The sequence below is a fragment of the Chelonus insularis genome, unplaced genomic scaffold (assembly GCF_013357705.1).
Source record: "Chelonus insularis isolate UGA/USDA-ARS -01 unplaced genomic scaffold, ASM1335770v1 contig_25_pilon, whole genome shotgun sequence".
Taxonomy (NCBI): Eukaryota; Metazoa; Arthropoda; class Insecta; order Hymenoptera; family Braconidae; genus Chelonus; species Chelonus insularis.
In genome coordinates, this window is record NW_023276451.1 from 236,219 (window position 1) to 258,077 (window position 21,859).

Below are 21,859 nucleotides of genomic sequence, written 5' to 3' on the forward strand. Positions count from 1 at the left end.
TCAACTCTCATTTTATCCACGTCCTACAGAAGCCTGATAGTAAAATCAGAGCTTTCAATTGATCGTTAGAGGTCGCGGAGTCGATGTGATGAAGCTATTTGTACGAGTCTATTTGAATTTAAATTACCGGTAATTTTTTATTAACTTTGTATTTGATATTTCTCTGAAGTAGGTTATTTTTTTTTTTAATAAAAAGAAGAGTTGAAAAAAGTTTAAAAGTTAAAAAAAAACAAAAATACTGTTATTGAGGCAAAAACTTTATCATTTTTATATAAAATCACCTCAAATGAAACTCAAGAAAAGAATTTCTTAAAGTCATATAAAGTAGAAAATATAAGGAGAAGTTTCAGTACATTAAAGTGAAAGTATTCAATAAAAGAAGTATATTTGAAGTATATATTTTTCTTAAACTAATTGAATAGTATTTCTTTACCTTTTCAGAGCAAGGTCCTTGAGAACCACATATTCCAGTATAAGCAACCTCAATGTTACTCTTAGTTAAGCAAGCCTGTCTTTTGAGTTCACAAAGAGACCTGTATGTTGTTCCGCCTCTAGCACAGACTGGCTTCATTATTGGCTCACATTCAGGCCCGCATTCACAATTTGCAATACCGTAACGATCGATAGCACATTGTTCAAGTTCACTACATCGGGCACCGTTGCAGGGATTAGTACCTAGAGTATGAGGAGTAAATAAATAAGTGATGGAATGAATTCATTTGAACTTCATCTAGAATAAAATATTCAAGTGAATTTCCGGTTGGTAAATCTCATCAAAAAGGTACATATAGCTGTTAAAGAATAAATGCTGCAGCGTCAGCCGCTTAAATATTCAATAGTATCCGGGGTTGTAATTCTTACCAGAACTACAGGCACCGTCGTAGATTTTCCTAAGTGGTAATCTAGATCTGCAAGCTTCCTGTCTGAGGCTGCACTCATTGGAATAGGTCTTGCCGTTGCTACCACATACTGGAGAGAATTCTAGGCCACATTGTTCGCCACAATGACAAGCTGGTTGTCGTAGTGCGTCCAGTTGACAAACCTCTGGTTCCGAACACTCCACAGTACTACAAGGATCTGCAATGAATATTTATTGAATTAATTAATTTCATTGGAAAGCACGTTATAGTACTTATTGTTGTGTTTAAATTTAATTTATTAATCTGATCTATATGATAATACAGTTGGAATTTCCTCAGATGATAGAAGTAAAATAATTAATCATTAACTTTATGAGGAATATCAGTAGACAAGTAGATTCTAAGATTTGAAGGCAATGAATCCATCATTTAGACTTCAATACTTGAATTATTGATTTTATTAAAATGATCTTCTCTTATTACATGAACTCTACGTTACTTTTTGCGGCACTGTAATACAAATATTTTCATTTTAAATATATCCTAGAATTATTGGACTTGAAAAATTTACGCTTCTCAAATATATGAACTTCAATCATCGCTGTTTGACTTCACCTTATGCTTCTTTGTAAACGTGATATTCCCATTTATTCGTTGCTGATGGCTATGCTGAATGTAATTAATCTTTGATAAGATAGAGTGATGATTATTAATTGCATATTAATTTAAACATAAACATTGTAAAATTGATCTAAAAATAAATATTACTAAAAGTTAATTTAATTTCAATGTAATGAGTAAAATTTATTCATCAGACCATTATTTAATTCTGTAAAAAGTTTTCAATAAATCAAAGATCAAGTAGTAGTTAACTTTATGATTCGAATTGAAGTTATATGAATTAAATAAAGAAAATTTTTTTTTATAAATTTTCTTCTAGTATTATTTTTTTTATTTTTCAAGTGGTGTTATGAATAAATCATGATACAGCTGCTTCATTCTAGAATATTATATCAAATGTATTGTTATAAAAAAAGTAACAAATTTCTTGACATCAGTAATATACACAAAATTTCATAGTGAAATTTCTCCAACTTTTATGCTAATCTTAGAATAAGATTTATCTTGACAACATTTTAAACCAGTTGAAGTATAACAACATACTATAAGTATTTTGAATTCACACTCAAATGTATTGAATTAACATAACAATGAAATGGACATTAACTATAAAGCTTTTAATAGAATAATGCGAGCTTTTAAACTAAATAGATTTGTTGTTGTTCAAGATTAGATAACTATCAGAAGTAAAAGAAAATAAATGAGAACAAAAACTCAACTCTTCCAACTAATATTGATCACAAACATGAAAATAAATGGTTTAATTTTATTTCCGACTTAACTAAAGTCTTTTGATTGTTTTCAACTAAATGCCTAAATGAAACAGCTGTTCCTATCATGAGATTAGAATTACCAAAATTTCTTTTTCGTAGAGGCGCCAACGCCAGAGAGATTTCTTTTAACTCGAATGGGGTTAATGGGCGTACGGATGTTTGCGTTGTTCTCGTTGAATTAGAGTTCAAATCTGTGACTACAGGGATTTTAAGAATAAGAGAAAGGCGAGGAAAAATAGAAAGAACTAAGGGGAAAGCCAGCAATGAAAAAGAGACGGAAACGTAACGGGTTTTGGTGGTGAGATTGGGTCGAGTCGTTCCGGTATCGCGTCGAGATTAATCTTCGCCACGAAAGGAAGGAAGTTGGATTCCGTTTCCCGTTTGAAGACGACGACGATGGGGTTGGGCTGACGAGGCAAGTTTCATGAAGAAGAAGAAGAGAGATAGGAAATGAGAAAGAGCAAAAGAAGGAACGCTGATGTTTCTTGGGGTTAGCTAAAGTTACACTCCATTGAAGCATCTAAACTCTCTCACGCTCGTCTTCAGTTGTATTATATCCTCCACCGATCACTTGGCTAATGGAATTCTTTTTATTTTTTTCTCTTGGTACCAGTAGCCGACGATGGCAAAATACCATGACTTAACCTCGTTCTTTCCTTTTTTGTTGCCTCTGTGATAACTTTACGCAACATTACCCTAACGTGCCCTTCCTGACTTCGTTCAACCGACGATTGGATAAGTACTGTGATAAAAGAAAGAACCGACCGTCGATCCTTTTTAAAGATAATTTGTTGAGACGAGGATGGAGATGAGTGCCAGTGTCATAGCCAGAGATAACGGGACTCGTTTAAAATTCTGTCACCATCACTCTCTTGAGGCAATTGTTTTCAAGTCACCTGTCTTCCACTCCCTTGAGTGTACAACGTGATGCGACCGTCGTCCTTCTAATCTTCTGAGTTACTGTAAAAGAACTTTTTATTTTTTTTTTTTTCATTCTCACTATTCTTTCTCTTTAACCATTTTAACTCCCTGGGTTATTTTACATTGGACTGAAATTGGAGGTGGAATAAAAATTCAAGATATTTACGAAGATGTAATAGAAAGAATAAGATGTTCTTCAGTTGAGCATGAAATAAATTAATGCTTTAAATAAATATTCAAATATTGTAATGAATTAAAAATTTGCAACAAGGTAGATTTTAAGCTGAAGAGTATTCTTTTATTCTATTTATAATGAGATGATTATTTTTTATTGGACTATTTTTAGAACCATGGAAAGCCATCCAGATGTAGTAATTGAAAATATTGCTTTTGAAATGTCTGGAAGAGTTGACATAATGAAATTTTTCTATCAATTGACCTCAGCCTGGGAAATAAAAAAAAAAACAAAGGTATTTTAACTACTAGTTGTAGACAATAGAAAATTTTTTGAGCTGGTGTAATTCAACTTTCATTTGTGTTGTTTCATTCTTTTATTCAACGTACTATGAAACAAAAACAAAACTTGATTGTAAATATTTAACCCCTAGAGGGGATTCCAGGAACTAAGTTCCCATATCAACTTTGTCAGGTGTGCTGGTCTGAAGAATTAGATCAAGGGAATCTATTGTTATCTCCACCATAATTTTATTCAAACCTTCGGAAATTGTCTTTCATCACCCTAAGTATATTCGTGCATGAGTTTTTGTGCAGTATCTTTCTAACGAAAAGACCCTGGAAACTAAATTCCCAGTATCCTTTGGACAGAAAGAGCTCAATTTTGTTAAAATTTCTTCTCAAGTAAATGACTAATATTTTCTTGTATTAACAGCCAAGTTTTTGTTTATACTTCAAAGTTTCAATGTAAAATTTTTTCCATCTGTTATATTGAAAAAAACAAGTGAAAACTTTTATGTTTCGTATTCTCATAATATTACGACTTTTTTTTACTTTTGAAATTTCAAATTTATCCAACATCCAACAAAATTCAACAAAAATGTATAATTAAACGTTTCGGAACTAATTGAGAACTGATTAAGACGATCTTGTAGATCATAGGTTGAGTATTAAAGAAATCATTTATGTTTATATTCATCTTCATTCTACGCTTAGTTACAATTTAATAAAGAACTTCTGAAAAAAATAAAAAATTCTACGATAATCAGGAACGAAGTTATTTGCGTTTGGAGTAAAGTGGGAAAAACGTTTCCAGTATCCCTTGAAGAGACAAGTTTAAAATAAGTATCCCGTCTAAGGATTAAAAAATAACTGAATAATAATTTTTCTACTTCAATAACTTTTCCATGAGAGGAAGTATATTGTAGTAATAACGGAAATATTATAGATTAAATTCGATATGTAAAATGTATATACTTTAAAAAAATGTTTATCACATTTTTTATTTGTATGATGTGATAAATTTAGTTTTGACGATCAATTCCGCATGTTTCTGTCAATTTAGTAGAGCTTGGAAATGTACTTCACATGGAAAAATATAGATGGCAAAAAACGATGAAAGTATACAATTGGAAGAAGGTAACTTCATGTGACGTATGAATGATATCTTGTCTGACTTTTTATCGAGATATTTTTTGCTTCTCCTTAGAGGGACGTTACAGAGAGGGAATTCATGAAAAGTGGGAAATACATATGAGACAGAAAGAGAGCATCAATGACAATGCAATGTGCATGAGCGTAATACTGTAAAGTTGACGCTTGATGTTAACATAGAGGCGTTTTTGTTGGTTGATGCATGCTAGTAGTAACCCACTTCCCTCCAGCGAACCTGCCTTAGTTGTCACAATCCGCGAAAATCAATGTCATGACTTTTATTGGTCTTTCTTTTTTTTCTATTTTCCATTCTCTAGGGAAAAATAAAAAAATCTTACATAATCGTCAGTTTTGTTAAAAAGAATTTCATTCTCTTTATTGTTCTCTAAATTTTTTTTTCTTTTTCTAAATAATTTACAGGTTTGACATTCAAATATACTGTTAAAAGTGGACTCTTTTCGGTGACTCATTTCTATTCATCATTATTTTTTCCATTAAACAATTTCTCTACTCTCTACTCTGTCTTTCTATGCTGCATTTGTAAAAAAATGGGAATGAAAAATTTCAATCTATTTCTAACCTTCAATTCTAAAGAAATAAAAATAGCTAAAAGATGTACATGGGTTTTTATATCACAATATGATCACTTGCATACGTCTATGAAAATTACAATATTCGGATTTAAAAGAGATTACGTTCGCGAATCGTTAGCACGTTCTTGAATGCAACGAAACACTTTTCATTGTGTCTCAGCAGTAATAACGTCGAGCATGGAATCGCTTAATCTCTGGCCATTCCAGGGTTTCCGTGCTCGTTTAAAAGTTAGATTCGTATATTCCGTGATTCAACCTTCTACTCGTCAACACGAAAATGAGTTCAATATTTCCTCTTGCTGTTCACAAGTTCGAAGAGATGACGTCGTTATGTTTATGCCTCGGGCAAATGGCAATTTTTTCTACATTCTTTTTCCTATATTCCCAGAGTAATGGTGCTAAAAAGTTATATTTTTCATTGGAAAAATCGTTATATATTTAAAGAATGCAAAACACTTGCTATCTATCAAATATTCTCCTATTGATTGTGACTGTCTTTTTTTAATTCTTTACAGGCTTATAATTATTAAGGTTAACCTAAGTATTGAATATTGATTATCATTTTGTAAAAAAAAATCTCATTCATAAGTATTATATATTTAATTTATCTAGAACAGAGTAAAAATTACAGAAAAAAATAGAAGGAAGATTTTTTGAAGATCTTCATTTAATGCAAGATCCATTCATTCGAAATAATAATGAAAATTAATGAAAAATAGTAACCACATGCTCGGTGATATTGCAACCTCTATTCTTTGTAATTCTGAAGAAAGTGTCCCAGTTTATGCATTATGTTTCATTGTTTCCAGCAGAAACAGTGAGAACAAAGTGAAATAAATGCGGAATGACATCTTAATGAAAGAAACAACAAGAAACGAAGAATTTTTCTATTAGAAATTTCTTTGAAGATCATACAGCTTTTATTCAAAATATAAATGACAAGTCTTTTTTTGTCAACAATTCAAGCAAAACTTTTTTTTACCTTTATTAATTCCATTCAGATATTCCATTTCGTGATAATTTTCATCTGTGATTATCATTACTATTATTAAAACTGTCGCTCTATCAAGAACTTAACTAATCCTAAGCAAATAGTTCACCACTCCTCGTTTGTCTGATCAAACATTTGTCTTGACTACTCGGTTGATTAAATGCCAGTGAAGTTTGTTTAAGGTATGAGGCAGCAGGCCATCATGTGAACAAGATAAAATTTGGCGAGTTAGTAACTGTACAAAAATGACCGTGTTGGTATTATAAAAAAAATGAAAAAAAAAACAAGTAAAAAGTATAAAATTTAGGCTTCATTCTAGGTGGATGGCAACCCTCCAAGATTTCGCAAGAGTCGGACAGTAAATCTCGGATATCGCTTGTTACGGCTGACTGTTTTTGGAGGAGGTTTGCTGGCAGTTGTGCCCACTCTCTAGAGTACTATCCTGGGGCGGTAGCACAGTAACCTTCATCATCGTTGCCATTCGTGAGGAGGGTGAAAGCGCAAGCACCTGGACATTTGTGTTTAAATTCAACCCTCACACGTATATTTAACATTTATCGTTGTCTTGACTATCTATCATTGTCCGCCTCTACGAATAAAGTTAGTGGGTGTATAGAAAGGAAAGCACTATCGGCCATTTCGACATATTATCGTCTTTCTCCTTCTCTTCCTCCAATTCTCGTGTTTGCTGTAGTTCAAAGGATCTACTAAGGTCTACTACCCGTTGACGCCCCTTTCACACACAAGAATATGTAGCAACGTCTTAGTGTATATCGACTACTCCAACCTTTGGCTCGGAAGCTAAGTATACGGAAGAGGAACCCAGAGCGATGCTTGGGGCCAAGCGGTCGTGTACCCGGAAAGGCGTAAGGAGAGGAAATTGTTGGAATTAAATTCTGCAAGGAGCCGCGAGGTCGAGCGTAAGAGGAGATGGTATAAAGTGCGATGAAATTGCTGAGCTCTCGGCGACGGTGGAGCCATGTTTTAAGCAAGAAACTAGGTCTTGTGGTCGAATAAGATTTTAATTAATTAATGTACTGAAGATGTGGATATATAAATCAGTATACACTATCAGTAAGTATTCAAAAAATATTTTTAGAGCAAAAAAATAGTTTTCCATTTGATTTATCGCAAATATTAGTAATATATTAAAGAGATTTGTGAATACTCACCGCATTTTCCACGAAAAGCCACCGTGACATTAGAATTTCTAGCACAAGCAGACGCGTTTAGCTCACATACACTCGGGTAATCAACTCCATCAGAACCACACACTGGTCCTGATCCTTCGTGGTCACCGAGGTTTGGACAGCTCTTCAGACACTCACATTTTGCCCCTGTTCCATCGCTGCTTCTTATACATTGAGAGCCAACTGAGCAATTGAGGTCTCGACAAGGATCCTTGATTTCTGCAACAGACAAATCAATTGTTAACATTTATTCAATCATCATTATTTTCTCTTTACTATTTAACCTTTTGGGAAGATGTAACAGCCATTTGATGCCGTCAAAACCGTCAGCAACAGTGATAACAACAGTGTTTTCATAATTGTCTAGTAATTAAAAAGGAATAAGGTTCTTTTACAATATTGATCTCAATATTAATATTAAGTTACAAAACTGCAATACTTTAGAGTTACATTATCAAATTACATCATAACTAAACTTCTTTTGACTCTTCTATAATTTTAGATTTTATTGAAAAGTTTATTTTCATCAAAAATAATTAATTTATTAATTGTTAGAGAAGTAGAAAAGTTTGATTACTACACAATTTAATCAAAGAAAGGTTTTGAAAAATTTTCAACAACAAAACTCATATAATAGTAATCCAATATCAGCCATATCTTATTACTTTTATGATAAACTCAACTGATCTCTAGACAATTGTATTGTGCTACTAAATCAGATTAATCAATAAATAAAACCGGGGTAACGTTTCTGTTCTAACTGTGAACGTAATTAAATAAATTATACCTCAATTAATGCTTAACATTGAAAATTTTGAACTCAATATCATTTAAAATTAACCAGCAACGACTTTAACAAAGAATCTATCTTGTTAACTAGTTACATCAGAATGCAATCATGAGAAATAATTATTTTTCAGTAATGAAAATGGCATTAAATACTTTAAGTTAATAATGAATAGCAATAAAAAAGTAACGATCACACAAATTCAGTCATAAGGAGAATGCAAGTAGATATAACAACTTGGCGTAAAGTTTTCGTGGTCAGTTGGATACGTTTATAGCCTTCTCAGGCCACTCAACTCTGTGGTATAGGTGGGCAAGTAAGGAGAAAGAATAATTAGTAGTTGTCGAGTACTGCGAGAGAGGCAAAGGGATAACGTTCGAGGGTTGAGGCTAACCACCCTCATGGGGACTCAGAACCAGTGGTAAGGTAGATTAGCGGTCGGACGTAACCATTAAATGGCTCTCTGCTCTCCTGGGGACTACATACTAACCCAGAAAATATCAGACCTCACTCTTTAAGGAGCAATGTGAGAAATGAAATAAAAATTCTTTAATGACACATCATAGATCTATCAGAAAATCTAACTCTTTTCAATTTATTTTATTTTTTATTAATACAATGAAAAATGTCATTAGTCGTCTATTTATGTCCCACCAAAGTATTGAACTTCTTTTAAAACATAGAACTAACGATCATTCTTCTTTTAGTCACTAATTGGAAGCTGCTCTCAAGTAGAGAATTCTGTTTTTTTTTATTCATTTCTGTCATTAAAATCCAATTCGTTGAAGTGATGGGATATTTGATGTACTTTCCTAATAGAAAAATCTTTTGATTTCTAGTTTATAGAATATGCCGTATTAAAAAATCCATTCTTCAACAAAAATCAAATAAAGAAAATTTAAGTAAAATGTAAACCTTTGAAATAGTTGCAATTTTTTTAATGAAAATAATTTTTATTATATTTTATTTCAAAAGGAATCACTGTAATCCTAAACATGTGAATTTTTATTCAGTTTTTGAAGTATTACTCGAATTTATTCATCATGAATAAATGTTGCATTTCATTCATCATAATTATCGAACAAATTCGATATGCATATTTAGTAATAACTGGATTTAAAAGGGAATTTACTAGTGGATACAATGTAATAACTAGAACCAAAGCTCTTTTACATCAGTAAGCATATTTTTCTCTTTATATTCCTCTGTCCCTCCCTAACTGATGCAACGTCATATTGTAATTAATAATCCATTTTGCAGTTTTTTTTGTCGACATACTCGACGGTTGGAGCACTGCTCTTGCTTTTGGATAATTTATTATCGTCCACCAACTGCACCACATTATATCGTTACTAGTGGCTTTTCCCTCTCCTATATGATATATTTTTAAAGCATAAGACCTCTTGATGTATAACTGCAAAGTAGTGAGTATTTATATGATTCCCGTATTTATTGAAGATTTCCTTCATTATACATGACTAAACATTTTTTTTTATATCTATTTTTTTTATAAATTCGTTTGTTTTGCAGTTATACTTGAATAATATTATATATGGAATGAATTTAAAAACATGTTTCACAATGATGCTGAATATAAATTGGATTTGATGAGTGAAAATAAATTTTTTTTTTGTTAGAATATTACCGTAGTTTATAAAAATCAGTTTTTTAATAGAAAAAACAATAAATAGATAATCGAATAATGTGAAATGATAAAATGAAGGTGAAGAAATTGATTTCGTTGATTTTTAACGAAAATTGGCTTAATTCTATAAATAAAAAGAGAAATTATAAAGCTTTTATTTTTCAAATGCAAGAACAGTGGAAATTGCAAATGAAAGCTTAATAGTTTTAATTCGTAAAAACATTGATTGATACACCCAATTGATGCTATTTATTTGAAAAAAAATCAATAAAACATCTAAAGAGCTGAATAATTTAATTTGATTATCCCTCGATTCCAGTTAATTCGCATAAGCTTTTACAATAAAATAGTAAAACAAACAATTTTAATTAAATTCTAATTACATTTGGTATTTGTACTGAAGTGCATCGAAACCTTATTTCTTTGCATTGTGACATGAAGAGGTACATGGAACAGTGGACGTGTATCAGTCGGTCAGTCACGGCGGTTGAACAAACGATGTGGTTGGATCTTGTCACAGAAAACCGTCGATCGAGGCATGATACGCCTGACCGATGCACAATCCATTCACCTATAAAACTATACTAATTCACACCAAGCGTGTCGAAATATCAAGAGAGGTGATGATGTGAAAAGAGGTAAATATGTGATTGACACTGTTTTAAGAGCTTTTATATAATAAGCTTCGTTAAATAAATGAATAGACGGATAATAGTATATAGACACGTCATGTTGAAAATTATTCACATTCTTTGATCAGCAAATTATAATTTTTAACTTTCAGTCTACCAGAAAATACGTCACAAGCATAAACCGCTTGTTAAACTGTTCACCTATGTTCTACGTACAATGACATGCTACAAGGCTTAACCCTGTTCAGGGTACCTGTCATTTTGGCGGTTCGAGTTTTGTCCCAGTTTTCAACCCTTGTAACTCTAACGAAACTCATTAGAATTTTAAAATGAATAACGAATGCACTAATTATTTTTTTTTCAACGTACCATGATTTTTTTTGTTACTTAAAATAACGAGAACGTTAACGAATCATATTCAATGTTGCGTCGATTTTCTAACTGATGTGGAAATAAAGATCTGTCAAAACTGATGAAAGTATTTCCTTTAAAAAAAATGAATTCTTCTTTTTTTTTATTAAATAAAATCTTTATAAAATTATTATTTGAGAAAAAAAATTGTTTATACTTTTTATCATTTTATTGTTCGCACACTGGGAAAAATTTATAGTTTGTAGAAACAATACGGTATAAGGAATTTACCTTTCAGGTTTACTTATTCATTAGATCGCTGTAGAGACTATCCAGATAGTCAATTAACGATATTAAAAATAGTTGTTTTGGAAAGATAGTTTTCCCAGTTATTCTAAATATTGATTTCTTAGTGTTATTTAGAAATTGAACTTATAAAATTATGAAGTTTTGACTGCAAATATTGTCTATAATTATAAATAATTATATTTTCATTAAATTTCGTTCATATTACAATTTTATAATTAGAGATGAAGTTAAGAGCATGTGACGTCACGAATTATCTTTTAGCAATTTAAATAGCTATTATAGCTATCCCATATTGCTCTAATAGCAATTTATTTTCTACGATACTTTGAATAGTTTTTACAACAATAACTTTTTTCAGTATATATTTCGTTTAACCTAAAATTCCCAATTTTTGTTCTGGTCATGTATTGCAGAAGCATAATTTAAAAAAAATTGAAAAGTAATTAGATTATTTTTTCTATGTTGATAAATAAATAAAGAAAATTGTATATTTTGAACTGAAAAAATTTTTTTTAAAAAAGTTAATAAAAAACGTTAAAAAAAGAGTTATGATAGATTGATGAAAATATCAAAGCAAGATAAAAATAATGATTTTCAAAAAAAAAGTTGAAATAACCTTTCTCTTTAAACAAGAAAACCTTTTTCAACGTTTATTATTCAAAAACTAGGTTAAAAACTAGATGTAGAATTGTCTTCAGAAATGAGGGGTACATCAAATTAGTCTCATTAAATGTAAACTTTGACTTGCTCATCACGTTTGGCATTATTGAAGTTCGGTAATGGAGCTGTTGAATATATACTTGGAAATCTTGACGAGGGTTTTGTGGTTCAAGACATTATACCTCACTGTCAGGATTCAAGAATTCGACACGTATTGTTTAAAATAATGATTCTATTTTGTTATATTAAAAAAAAGTTTTCTTATTTTTAATAAAATTATTCGATTCGAATTATAATTTTTATCTAGCATATTTAGTATAAAGTTTCTCGTTCAGAGTATTTGTCAACTACTCTCATGTAAAATTAAGTATCAGTTTACGTTCATTTGTTGATACTCTTACTGCTTTATTGATGGTTGTACCAACACATTAGTCTGTGATCGACGCATAATTAAGAAAAAGAAAAAAAGTTTGGTTTTCTATCAACGACATCTCAGAAAAAAAATGAATCAGTTTATCGAAAACGTTCAAAGAGTACACTTTTCCGTTTTTATTAAGCAAAATTGTGGTGTGTCTAGTTCAAGTTGAATCTAAAACACTGACTTGACCTGTTAATTTGGTCCCTAGAACGGATTCACATTGCTAGATTCAAGCTTCAACTAAGTTGTCAGTTGATGTTCTGATTGTTCGAATCAAGGCTCGTCTTGATTCTTCTTATGTTCCTAGATCAATTGCATGTAAGTCACATTCTTGAAGAAGTCAATACGATCTTCCACGAAATTAGTTACAATTTCTGCTGACTTATACCTTGATCTAGATTTACAATCGAATAAAAATTGAGACATATCAAACACGTAAACGGTCACGTTCATAAGTGATGAGATTTTTTTAAATCTCTATAATGTTCAACTAGGAACATTTGCTGGCTAAACTGGTTTGATATGTACAATTCTAAAAGTCCAATTTTTATTTCAAAAATTTAATTGTCAATCAAGTGAGTCTCTGGTCATTCCATGAAAGTCTGAATCTCCATGAAGTTTACTTAGAACTTCTGCTGACAGAATCATTTGATTCATTGCTAATAAAGTTTTTATTGAAATGTTGACTCGATGCTATGTTTAATTGTTGGGCATACGATTTATTCTGTAAACAACAATACCAAGTTAGTCTTATCTTTTCAGGGTTAAATAGCTTCAGCAACTTAATTTTAATTCGACGCTGATTTACGACTAACTTAATATTGAAACCAGCTCTTCATATCTAGTTCTATATTATTATCAAACCATTGAATTATAATTAGTAAAGTTCGATTTAATATTATAATAAATATCTTTAATTGATTTAATTTCAATCTTCCATAGATTTTTTTTTATTATTAATTAAATGTTGATAACATCAAACACGTCTATTGAGCTATCAATAAACTTGCAGCTCGTATACTTTGTTTTTTATGTGAAAATACATCTGCCAATAGTTAATTGTTTATATGAGAATGTCTTACTAAAAAACTAATTGAGCTCCAAATAACCTTGAAATTGTCGACTCAACAGAAATTTAATTGAAATGAGTTTTTCACTCTTTTAGACATGAATTAAAAAGTTGAATTTCATCAAGAAAATAATAAGTTTTTTTTCTAATTCTTAGATGTTCTTTTTTATTTTTTAGTTGGTATTGGAATACCTTTTAACGTGTCTCTATGACCGATAATCGAGCAGAGAAAATGCAATCGGCCATTTCTTAATGACCACAGTACATTGTTGAACAAAAATTCACAAAAGCGGAAAACATGCTATTCAATTATCGATTATTCATCGCCTTCCGCACGTATGATTATTGAATCTCGCTTTCTTGCTCTCTCTCATGCTTTTTTTCTGGATATGTAGTTAATAAACACAATAATTGTAACATTTTTGCCCTCCTTTTTTCAACAAATTTTTTGAAGATAAAGATTATTTATATTTTCTTTATGTATTCTTTTTTAAAGTAACAGCAGGTGTAAATTTCTTTTTAGCTTATTAAAATTTAATAAGCAAACAAAATTATTTGTTCTTGTTAAATTAAACAACACAATGTGAGTACAAAATTATAAACTAATCAAGCTCGAGCTGAAAAGCAGCACCAAGTGTTTCCTTTTTTCAATTTTTAAAAAAAATCAGCGTGTCTAGATAATAAGCAAAAGTCGCAATTGTCTAGAGTGCTTTCTCCAAATCTTCGCACACTCAACTATTAAAGTAGTAATCGTTAAAAGCTATTGTGAAGTTACTGAGCAAAGAGTGGCTGTCCCTCCATAAAATTCGTGCACTTTGATGCACAAGATATAATGACGTAATGGTGTACTTAACTTCAACAAGTTGTAGAGATGTAGGAAGCAGGATCGTTTGTGTCTGCAGCTGCTGTGTTCAACTGAGGATTTCGTATCATTTCTACTTTTGTCTTTAGTTTTCTTCTCAGTATCACTGCTTTATCTTTTATAAACTCAGTGTCTCCGCCTTTTCTTCTAATGCTGCTTATCTTCAGCAGATTCAATTCGATACAGTCAACGTTACTTGTTGGGTAGGAGCTTATCATGGTTGACCGCATCATGACTTGTTTCACTTATCTTTCGTCACAGTCCGACTTCTACTTATCTGATGTATATAAGCTTGTCTAGGCTTCTTGTCCAATGCGTGAAAGCAAACTCTCTGTCTTGAGCTCATTATCTATGCTAATTGAGTACAATGTGGTGTATCATGAATATGAAATGCATCTTCAGGAAGTACAAAGGTAATAAGTTACCAAGTAAAACTAACTATAGTCATAAACTAATCGTGATTTATACTAGTTAATGAGTTGTATAATTCTTGAAGAGCTTCAAGCTACTCTAAGCTTAACTGCAAATTTGATTTTTGAGATATTTATCGTTTACAGAAAAAGTGGGTGATTAATACAGATATCAATAAACTTTAAAAAATAATAATTATTATTATTATTTTAAGATTTATTATTTATTAAATTGCTGAAAAAAAATTTTCTTAATTAAATTTAAAAGTTTTTTCCGCTAGAGTAAAGACGAATTTTTGTGAAATTGTCTCATTAAATTTTGAAGTACATAAAGTATAAAAATTTAAATAACTAGACCAGAATAATGATTAAGTAATACGAACTGTCACTTTGCTACTTGTAAAACTAAAATATGCCACTGAAAATTTTATATTAGCCAGTACTGCAGGTTGAAATTGAGAGATAATGATAACGAGAACGTTGGGATGATTCATTGTTCGGAGGGTCCTTTGGGGAATATATTATCCATATATATGTATATAGATATATAATTCATACTAGAGAGGTTAAACGAGCTTAGTAAACAGCAATAAAATTATATTCAAAACAGAGCTTTCAGGAACATCGAATGACCGTGTTCGATCTAGTCTATAACATATAATAAGAATATTAGACACAGACGGCATATATAAATTTGTAATCAAGAAATCGATAAGAATATATAATCTCTCATATTAAATCTCATCTATGTGGATGCCAATGACAATTTTATTCATTATTGTTGTTAATTATCATTTGAAATGATCATAAATAAATATCTGTATAATTTATAAAATATTACGAGTTGGCAGTATATTTTGTATTCTATAATTTGCAATACTAAACTCATGGGAAATAAGTGGATATTTGTCGGAGTTTTGACATAATTTTATAGGAGTGGAGTTTAAAAAAAATCAAATAAATGAAGAATAGAAAAGAGTTAGCGAGGAAGAAGAACTACGAGAAAAAGTGAAATAAACAACAGAAGTTTGACACTCTTGGGAAATTCATACCAGTGCAAAATAATGTTGCACTCGTTTGTTCCATTAGACAGTGATTCATCTCGGTTGAATTGGACATAAAAAATGATGTGTTTACGAGAATAATATTTATATACGTATAGCAAATATTTTTATTATGTTTTCAAGACTATCTTGGAAATTTTGTGCATTATTATTTATACCAAGCAGTAAAAGCCTTTAGTGTTATAAAATAAATTTTATTTCTTAGCAAATTTATATTCTATATTCTTTGCAAAATTTGTTAGAATTGAATTTTTAACAAATTTTTTGTCAGTGCAATTTTGTAAATAAATCAAGTAAAAAAAAGATAGTCAACGTCTGATTGAATCTTGAGTATCATCACTTATAAGTATTTTCAATACTATTGAAAAATTGTATACTATTTATAAAATTAGAGTGAAACGATTTGATTAGGTCATCAATAATAAGTCATATAAAAGGCATTGTGAAAATAAACATGACTTTTTAAGTGTTAATTTGATTATACAGTAATTTATGGTGGTCATAAGCAACAACCTCGGGATTATGCCTCGCCTCGTTTTATCTTTGGTGACAAATCACTGCCAGCATGGTTAGCTCCATGCTGTTAACGTGAATTTGCTTGCCTGCCAAAGTTTCTGTGTGGTCAGATTTAGTCTTGCTGTCGCATTAATACCACACGATGAGCTAGCGTGAGTTTCCCTCATTTCCGGTACGATAGCCCAGCCCTACCTATTTTCTTCCCAGAGAAAATGACGGACTATTATTTCTTTATTTCTTTTTATATCACTTACATTAAGAATCGATATGATCGCGAGTGAGTATATCGTGCGATTAAACATACACTAAGCACGCGCAACCTGCTGTGCAATTTATTCACTCCAAGTGATTGTCTCGAACCACAGAAGTATCGTGAAACGCGAAAAATAATTGCTAAATTATCATAAAAGGCATGGTGAGGTGAGATAAATGAGAACAGAGATAATAGAAAAATTTCTCCCGTAACTTACACTAGAGGATTATGTCTATTACTGAGAAAATAATCTGTTAAATAAATCAGCCAGATAAAACATATGAATATTAATAATATTTTGAATAAAAATGTATTCAACATTAATAGAATTAGCATGAAGCCAACTAAAAAATATAAAAATTCATAAGTAAATGTATTCCAGAAAAATAATTTGAAAACAAGTATCAAAACTTTCCTGTATTTATTATTAAATTCAATATTCACAAAAAATGCTGAATTTATTTAAAATCAAGAACGGACTTATTTATTTTTTAAAAGCAACTGTATCTGTCGCACTGTTGTTTATAATTGATTCCATTTTTATGAACAGATTAAAAGTTTAACTTGAAAAAAATAGGTATTGGTATTGGTATTAGTTACAAAAAAAAGTACTAAAAAAATCGGTGAATTATTAATCAAAAAATTCACGGTGTAAATAATGGATCTAAAATATTTTTTTAATCAAACAAAGCATTAATAGAAACCTTCAATCACTTAAAATAACTCTATTAGTACAGTGATGTTTTAAATATCGTTTTCGAATGATTTAAAGATAAAAATTAATCGTTTATTAATCAAGTATTTAAAATACCAACATTGAATAATTAATGAGAATTCTAGATAATTAATAGCAGATGCATAAATTAGGAATCCAGCAACAACATTTACGATAGTCCAATTTCATAAATTAATGTCAATAACACAATGGCTGATGATCAATTAAAAAATAAATGAAATTGTTTATTAGAGTTCTGAAAACTCAACAAAGTAAACGATGAGCAAAGGGCATATGTTGGAAGAAGAAACACGTGTGAAGGGTTGGAAAAATAAATAAACGTATTTAAACACACATACAAAGAGAATAGTTTCGGTATGTGAGGTCACCATAAATGTTCGTGAATGTACAGGACAGAAGCATCTATTTATGGGCTATCCAGGGATTCTCTAACCCCACTTCTCTTATTTGAAAGTCTAGGACAACAAGAACAATTCCTCACGTCTGAAATATTACGCTATGTAAATTCCTAGTAATATTTAATGTTACCTACATACTCTATATCCTATATGCAAAAGCTCAGGAATGTCATTTGCCGATCGTCTAATTTATTTTCGTACGCATGCGCTGCAAACATTAAAATCGATCGGTAGAACAACCGCTGCCGGTAGAAATTGGTTGTTTTTACGATTACACATATGCCTGTAAAGGTAATTAATGACCTTTTTGCTCAATAAGTTCCATCGATCGGTTATATTGTAACGGCATGCATGTGTAGTGATATATACACAACTTCATGTATCTAAATAAATTCAATGTTGTTGTTCTAATTGAATATCGTCCCTTATTTATTATTGTGAGTAATTTGAGTGGATTTATCGAAAAGATAGATTCATTGTTATATTAATAAAGTATGAAATCCCATATGTTTTTAATGATTTTGATCTTTTGACATTTGTATAATTCTATAGGAGATGATCATTTATGCATGCATTGCTTTGGTATGCAGGAGAAGGTATCATGTATATTCTGTGTTTGTGACCAACTATGATGATTGAGATTATTGATAACTCTATTTTCAATACGGTCAAAGCTGGACTTTTATTTAATTGTGATTGATCTAGCCATGGGAAGAATATTTCATAGCGAAACTTTGGTTTCTGGATTGTAATGCAAGGATATATTGATAAAAAATAATTTTCCATGATAAAATATAGTTTAATGATTATTTTATGAGAATAAAACTCTTTAATATAAAACATTTTCTTTGCCTAAAAGTATTTAATTTATTCCCTTAACTTAAAAATCGAATGAGATTTTTTCATTCAAAATAATAAAAAAAATGCGTCATAATTACAATAATTGTGAAAGAATGTTTATTATTATTTATTGATGGTGATTGTTTGTTTATGACCGATTCACTATTTCGAAATTTCCTGGATGAAAGTTAACCAATTTTTTATGTGATAACCAGTCATAAAAATTTGTAAATGTCAAGTGAATAGTGAAAAAGTGAGTTATATTTATGTAATTCGTGTATCGAAAAAAAATTTGATTTTTATCCAATCGACAGAAGGTTGAATCATTTCGAATTCTGTTTGTACTCATGCAGTGGAAAAGCACCAGTATTCAAAGAGGAGAAAGATAGTTTAAATTTTTTTTTGTATCATTGTTATAGCTTCATTTAAAAATCAAAAATAAATCCTTTCTAGTATTGTTTTGTAATTCAATCGAATTTTTTATACAATAATAATTCAATAAAATTTTTATCAGTTAGAGAAGGGTTAAAGTTTCCTATTAAAAATCATTTATAAACCTTAAAATAATTGCAAGAATGTGAAAAAGGAGCAATTAAAATGAAAACATCAATATATCTCACTATTACGAAGAGAATAACAATCCAGAAAAAAATATTTATAGTAATTTCCGGCATAAAATTTTCTAGGTGGATGAGATAGTATCAAGCAATCTGGTATTTAAGTTTGAATATATGAATACGTGCAATGTAAACACGTGACATGAACATAATAATGAGGGCGCTATCGCCTTTCCAAAATGGCGAAGATTAAATATACGTTATACTACGAAAGCATTCGCGATGTGGAACCGGAAATGACAGAGCGTCGTGTAGAAGTTTTAGTGTCGTAAATATTCCTTGAATAGTCTTAACTATTCCAAGTAAGGAAGTCACCCCGGTTTTCACAATATCGTCACTCACAGACGTAAGTTTCTCTTTTCTCCTCTCTTTCTATCTCAGCGGTTGGTCCTATTCTTCACTGTTGCACCGAAACGTGGGAGTTGGCGCGTCGCAGATTTTCGTGGCAACTGAGATTCGTCTCGGGTAAGCGGCACACGAGAGGCGCTGCAACCCCTGATATTGATTTTCCGATGGAAAACAGGCTAGAGGTGCTGATGATATTCTACCGAAAGGTCGTGTATGTATATCTCACGTGAATGCCAACCGCCAAGTTTTATTCACAGCAGCTCACTGCTGGACAATGTTTGTAATCATCCACCATATAATATTATTATCATATCTTTATATACTCATAATTATTTTACAAATAATCAAAATTACAAATCAATTCATTTAAATTAATAACATAATTACAACAACAACTTTGTGACCATAAATATTTCTTAAAATACGTAACAAAAATTTCAACTTATTACAAAGCTTTATACATTAATGAGAATCCGTCCAGTAGTGAGAATAAATTTTTATATTTTTCACCAGAGATAAAAAGGATCGTCAAAAAACCACTAAACTGATGGGTTTAAAGTTATTCTCCATTAAACAATATTTTTTTAATACTCAACTATTTTAGTTTAAACTTTGAATTATAAATAAATAAAAAAGCTTCATTGTTGTAATGGATTAAAAAAGTTTGGTATTCTGTAAAATAAAAATTTTTCTTATAAAAAAGTCTTTCAAATGCAGCTTTTTTTTGTAAGTTGTATCGAGGAAATATGAAAAAAAAACTACGGATGTGTTTAAATTATCCGAACATGTTCCTTCGATATACATAAAAGATACCTCGTTGTATCAATCCAGGAAAACGATAATTTTACACTCGAGAAAGTGGAGCACAGAAAATAATATTGGAGATGTTCTATACAGACAGCTTCACTTCTTGTCGGTTTAATTTTCTTCTTCCTATTTCACATTAGATACGCCAGTCGCGTGGGAAACTGTCAGAAGTAATTGACAGAATAGTAGAAAAGTCCATAGCATCTCTATACAAGCTGAGTTCTAGTTACGTGAACACGGAGACAAAAGCTCTCATGACCATTCTAAGTAACTCTTTTCCAGTCGGTGCCTGAAGGCCAGGTAGAAGTTTTGCTCACAAAATTACAAACTGTAGGTCTCGAATTGCCGCATTCGAAACCAGTTACAACTTTTAAGACCGCGGGGTAAAGAAGCGACAACTGTGACAGAATGAATTTTTACTGCTAAGATGAGTCTGAAAAAGTTACGTCGTTGTTGAATTATTACTAAGTAGATTTTGAGTTTATAAAATGGAAAAAGTTGATTGTTTTAGAATAACTTTGTTCTTCGCGAATTTTTTTATTAATTTTCTATGCCCCATAGTCTCTGAATTTATAAGAAAATAAATACTATAAATCAGAAAAAAGTAACCTTCTTTATCATGACTAAGTAAGTAATTTTTTTAACTTGAAATTAATTCAAACTTTCAAGTAGATATTATAAATCCTGTCTCAACAGCGTGGATTTTTCCATAGACAGCAGATTGTCTATTCATTATCCGTTTTAATTACTGCTGCATAACAAGCTAATAAACAATTAAAAACGTCGAATAGATGCTTCAGTGATATCATGTGTGCTTTATGGAAAGGAATTTACATGAATACTCTTTCCCTCAAAGTAGATGTTAATTGTGTTTTGCCAAACGAATATTTGTTATTAGCTTGAAATTTCTTCATACCCTTGAAATACAATTTGCAAATCAAAAACAACATATGTCATAGAACTTAAACTTTAATTAGTACCAATGTTTCTTTAATGTTTGAATCTAATTATACATAATTAATATTCAATGATAAACTTGATGTTATTTTATTCATAAATTCTTGTTTGTTTTAAAGATTTATCAATTCGTTATTTAATAATCACAATAAAAATTTAATTATTTATTAATGTAATTGATTACTACAATTTTTGATGTAAATAATAGTGCACTGTAAAAAATGAGAAAACTTATTTCAGGCAATAAAGAAAAGAGCTAACTTGATGCAATCGATAGACGAACAACAAACATTGATCCGATATGACATGGTGAATATGACTTTTAAACATAGAGGAAGCTGATTACAGACGTCAGGTCATGTTGGGTAAAACCGGAAGCCCTGAGAGAGGATGAAATCGCCACTAGCGTACATGTACATCTATCTAGACCGGATCTTACACCTAAATCACATTGATTCCTCGTTAAATCTATGATTTACGTTAGCTAAACCACAATAGCTTCGTACATTTACGATTATACTGACATTGTATGTCGGCAGAAACCACGCGAAGTCATTGAACTATATGGCAGATAGTAAACCTAGTGTATAGAGGATACGAAGGTTTTCAGGTTGATTACCAGG

The 21,859-nt window shown here is 30.7% G+C and overlaps 1 protein-coding gene across 6 annotated transcripts in view; it reads right to left on the reverse strand.

Moving 5' to 3' along the window:
- The window catches only part of LOC118064844 (agrin-like), a 182,006-nt gene that overhangs the window by 17,905 nt on the left and 142,242 nt on the right, over positions 1-21,859 (reverse strand). For all 6 annotated transcript variants that reach the window (XM_035079735.1, XM_035079734.1, XM_035079732.1 and 3 more), the window contains 3 exons: positions 7,540-7,776; positions 862-1,077; positions 434-675 (listed from right to left, as the gene is read on the reverse strand). In XM_035079735.1, the coding sequence (XP_034935626.1) occupies positions 434-675; positions 862-1,077; positions 7,540-7,776 (695 nt within the window). The remainder of the gene's footprint in view (positions 1-433; positions 676-861; positions 1,078-7,539; positions 7,777-21,859) is intronic.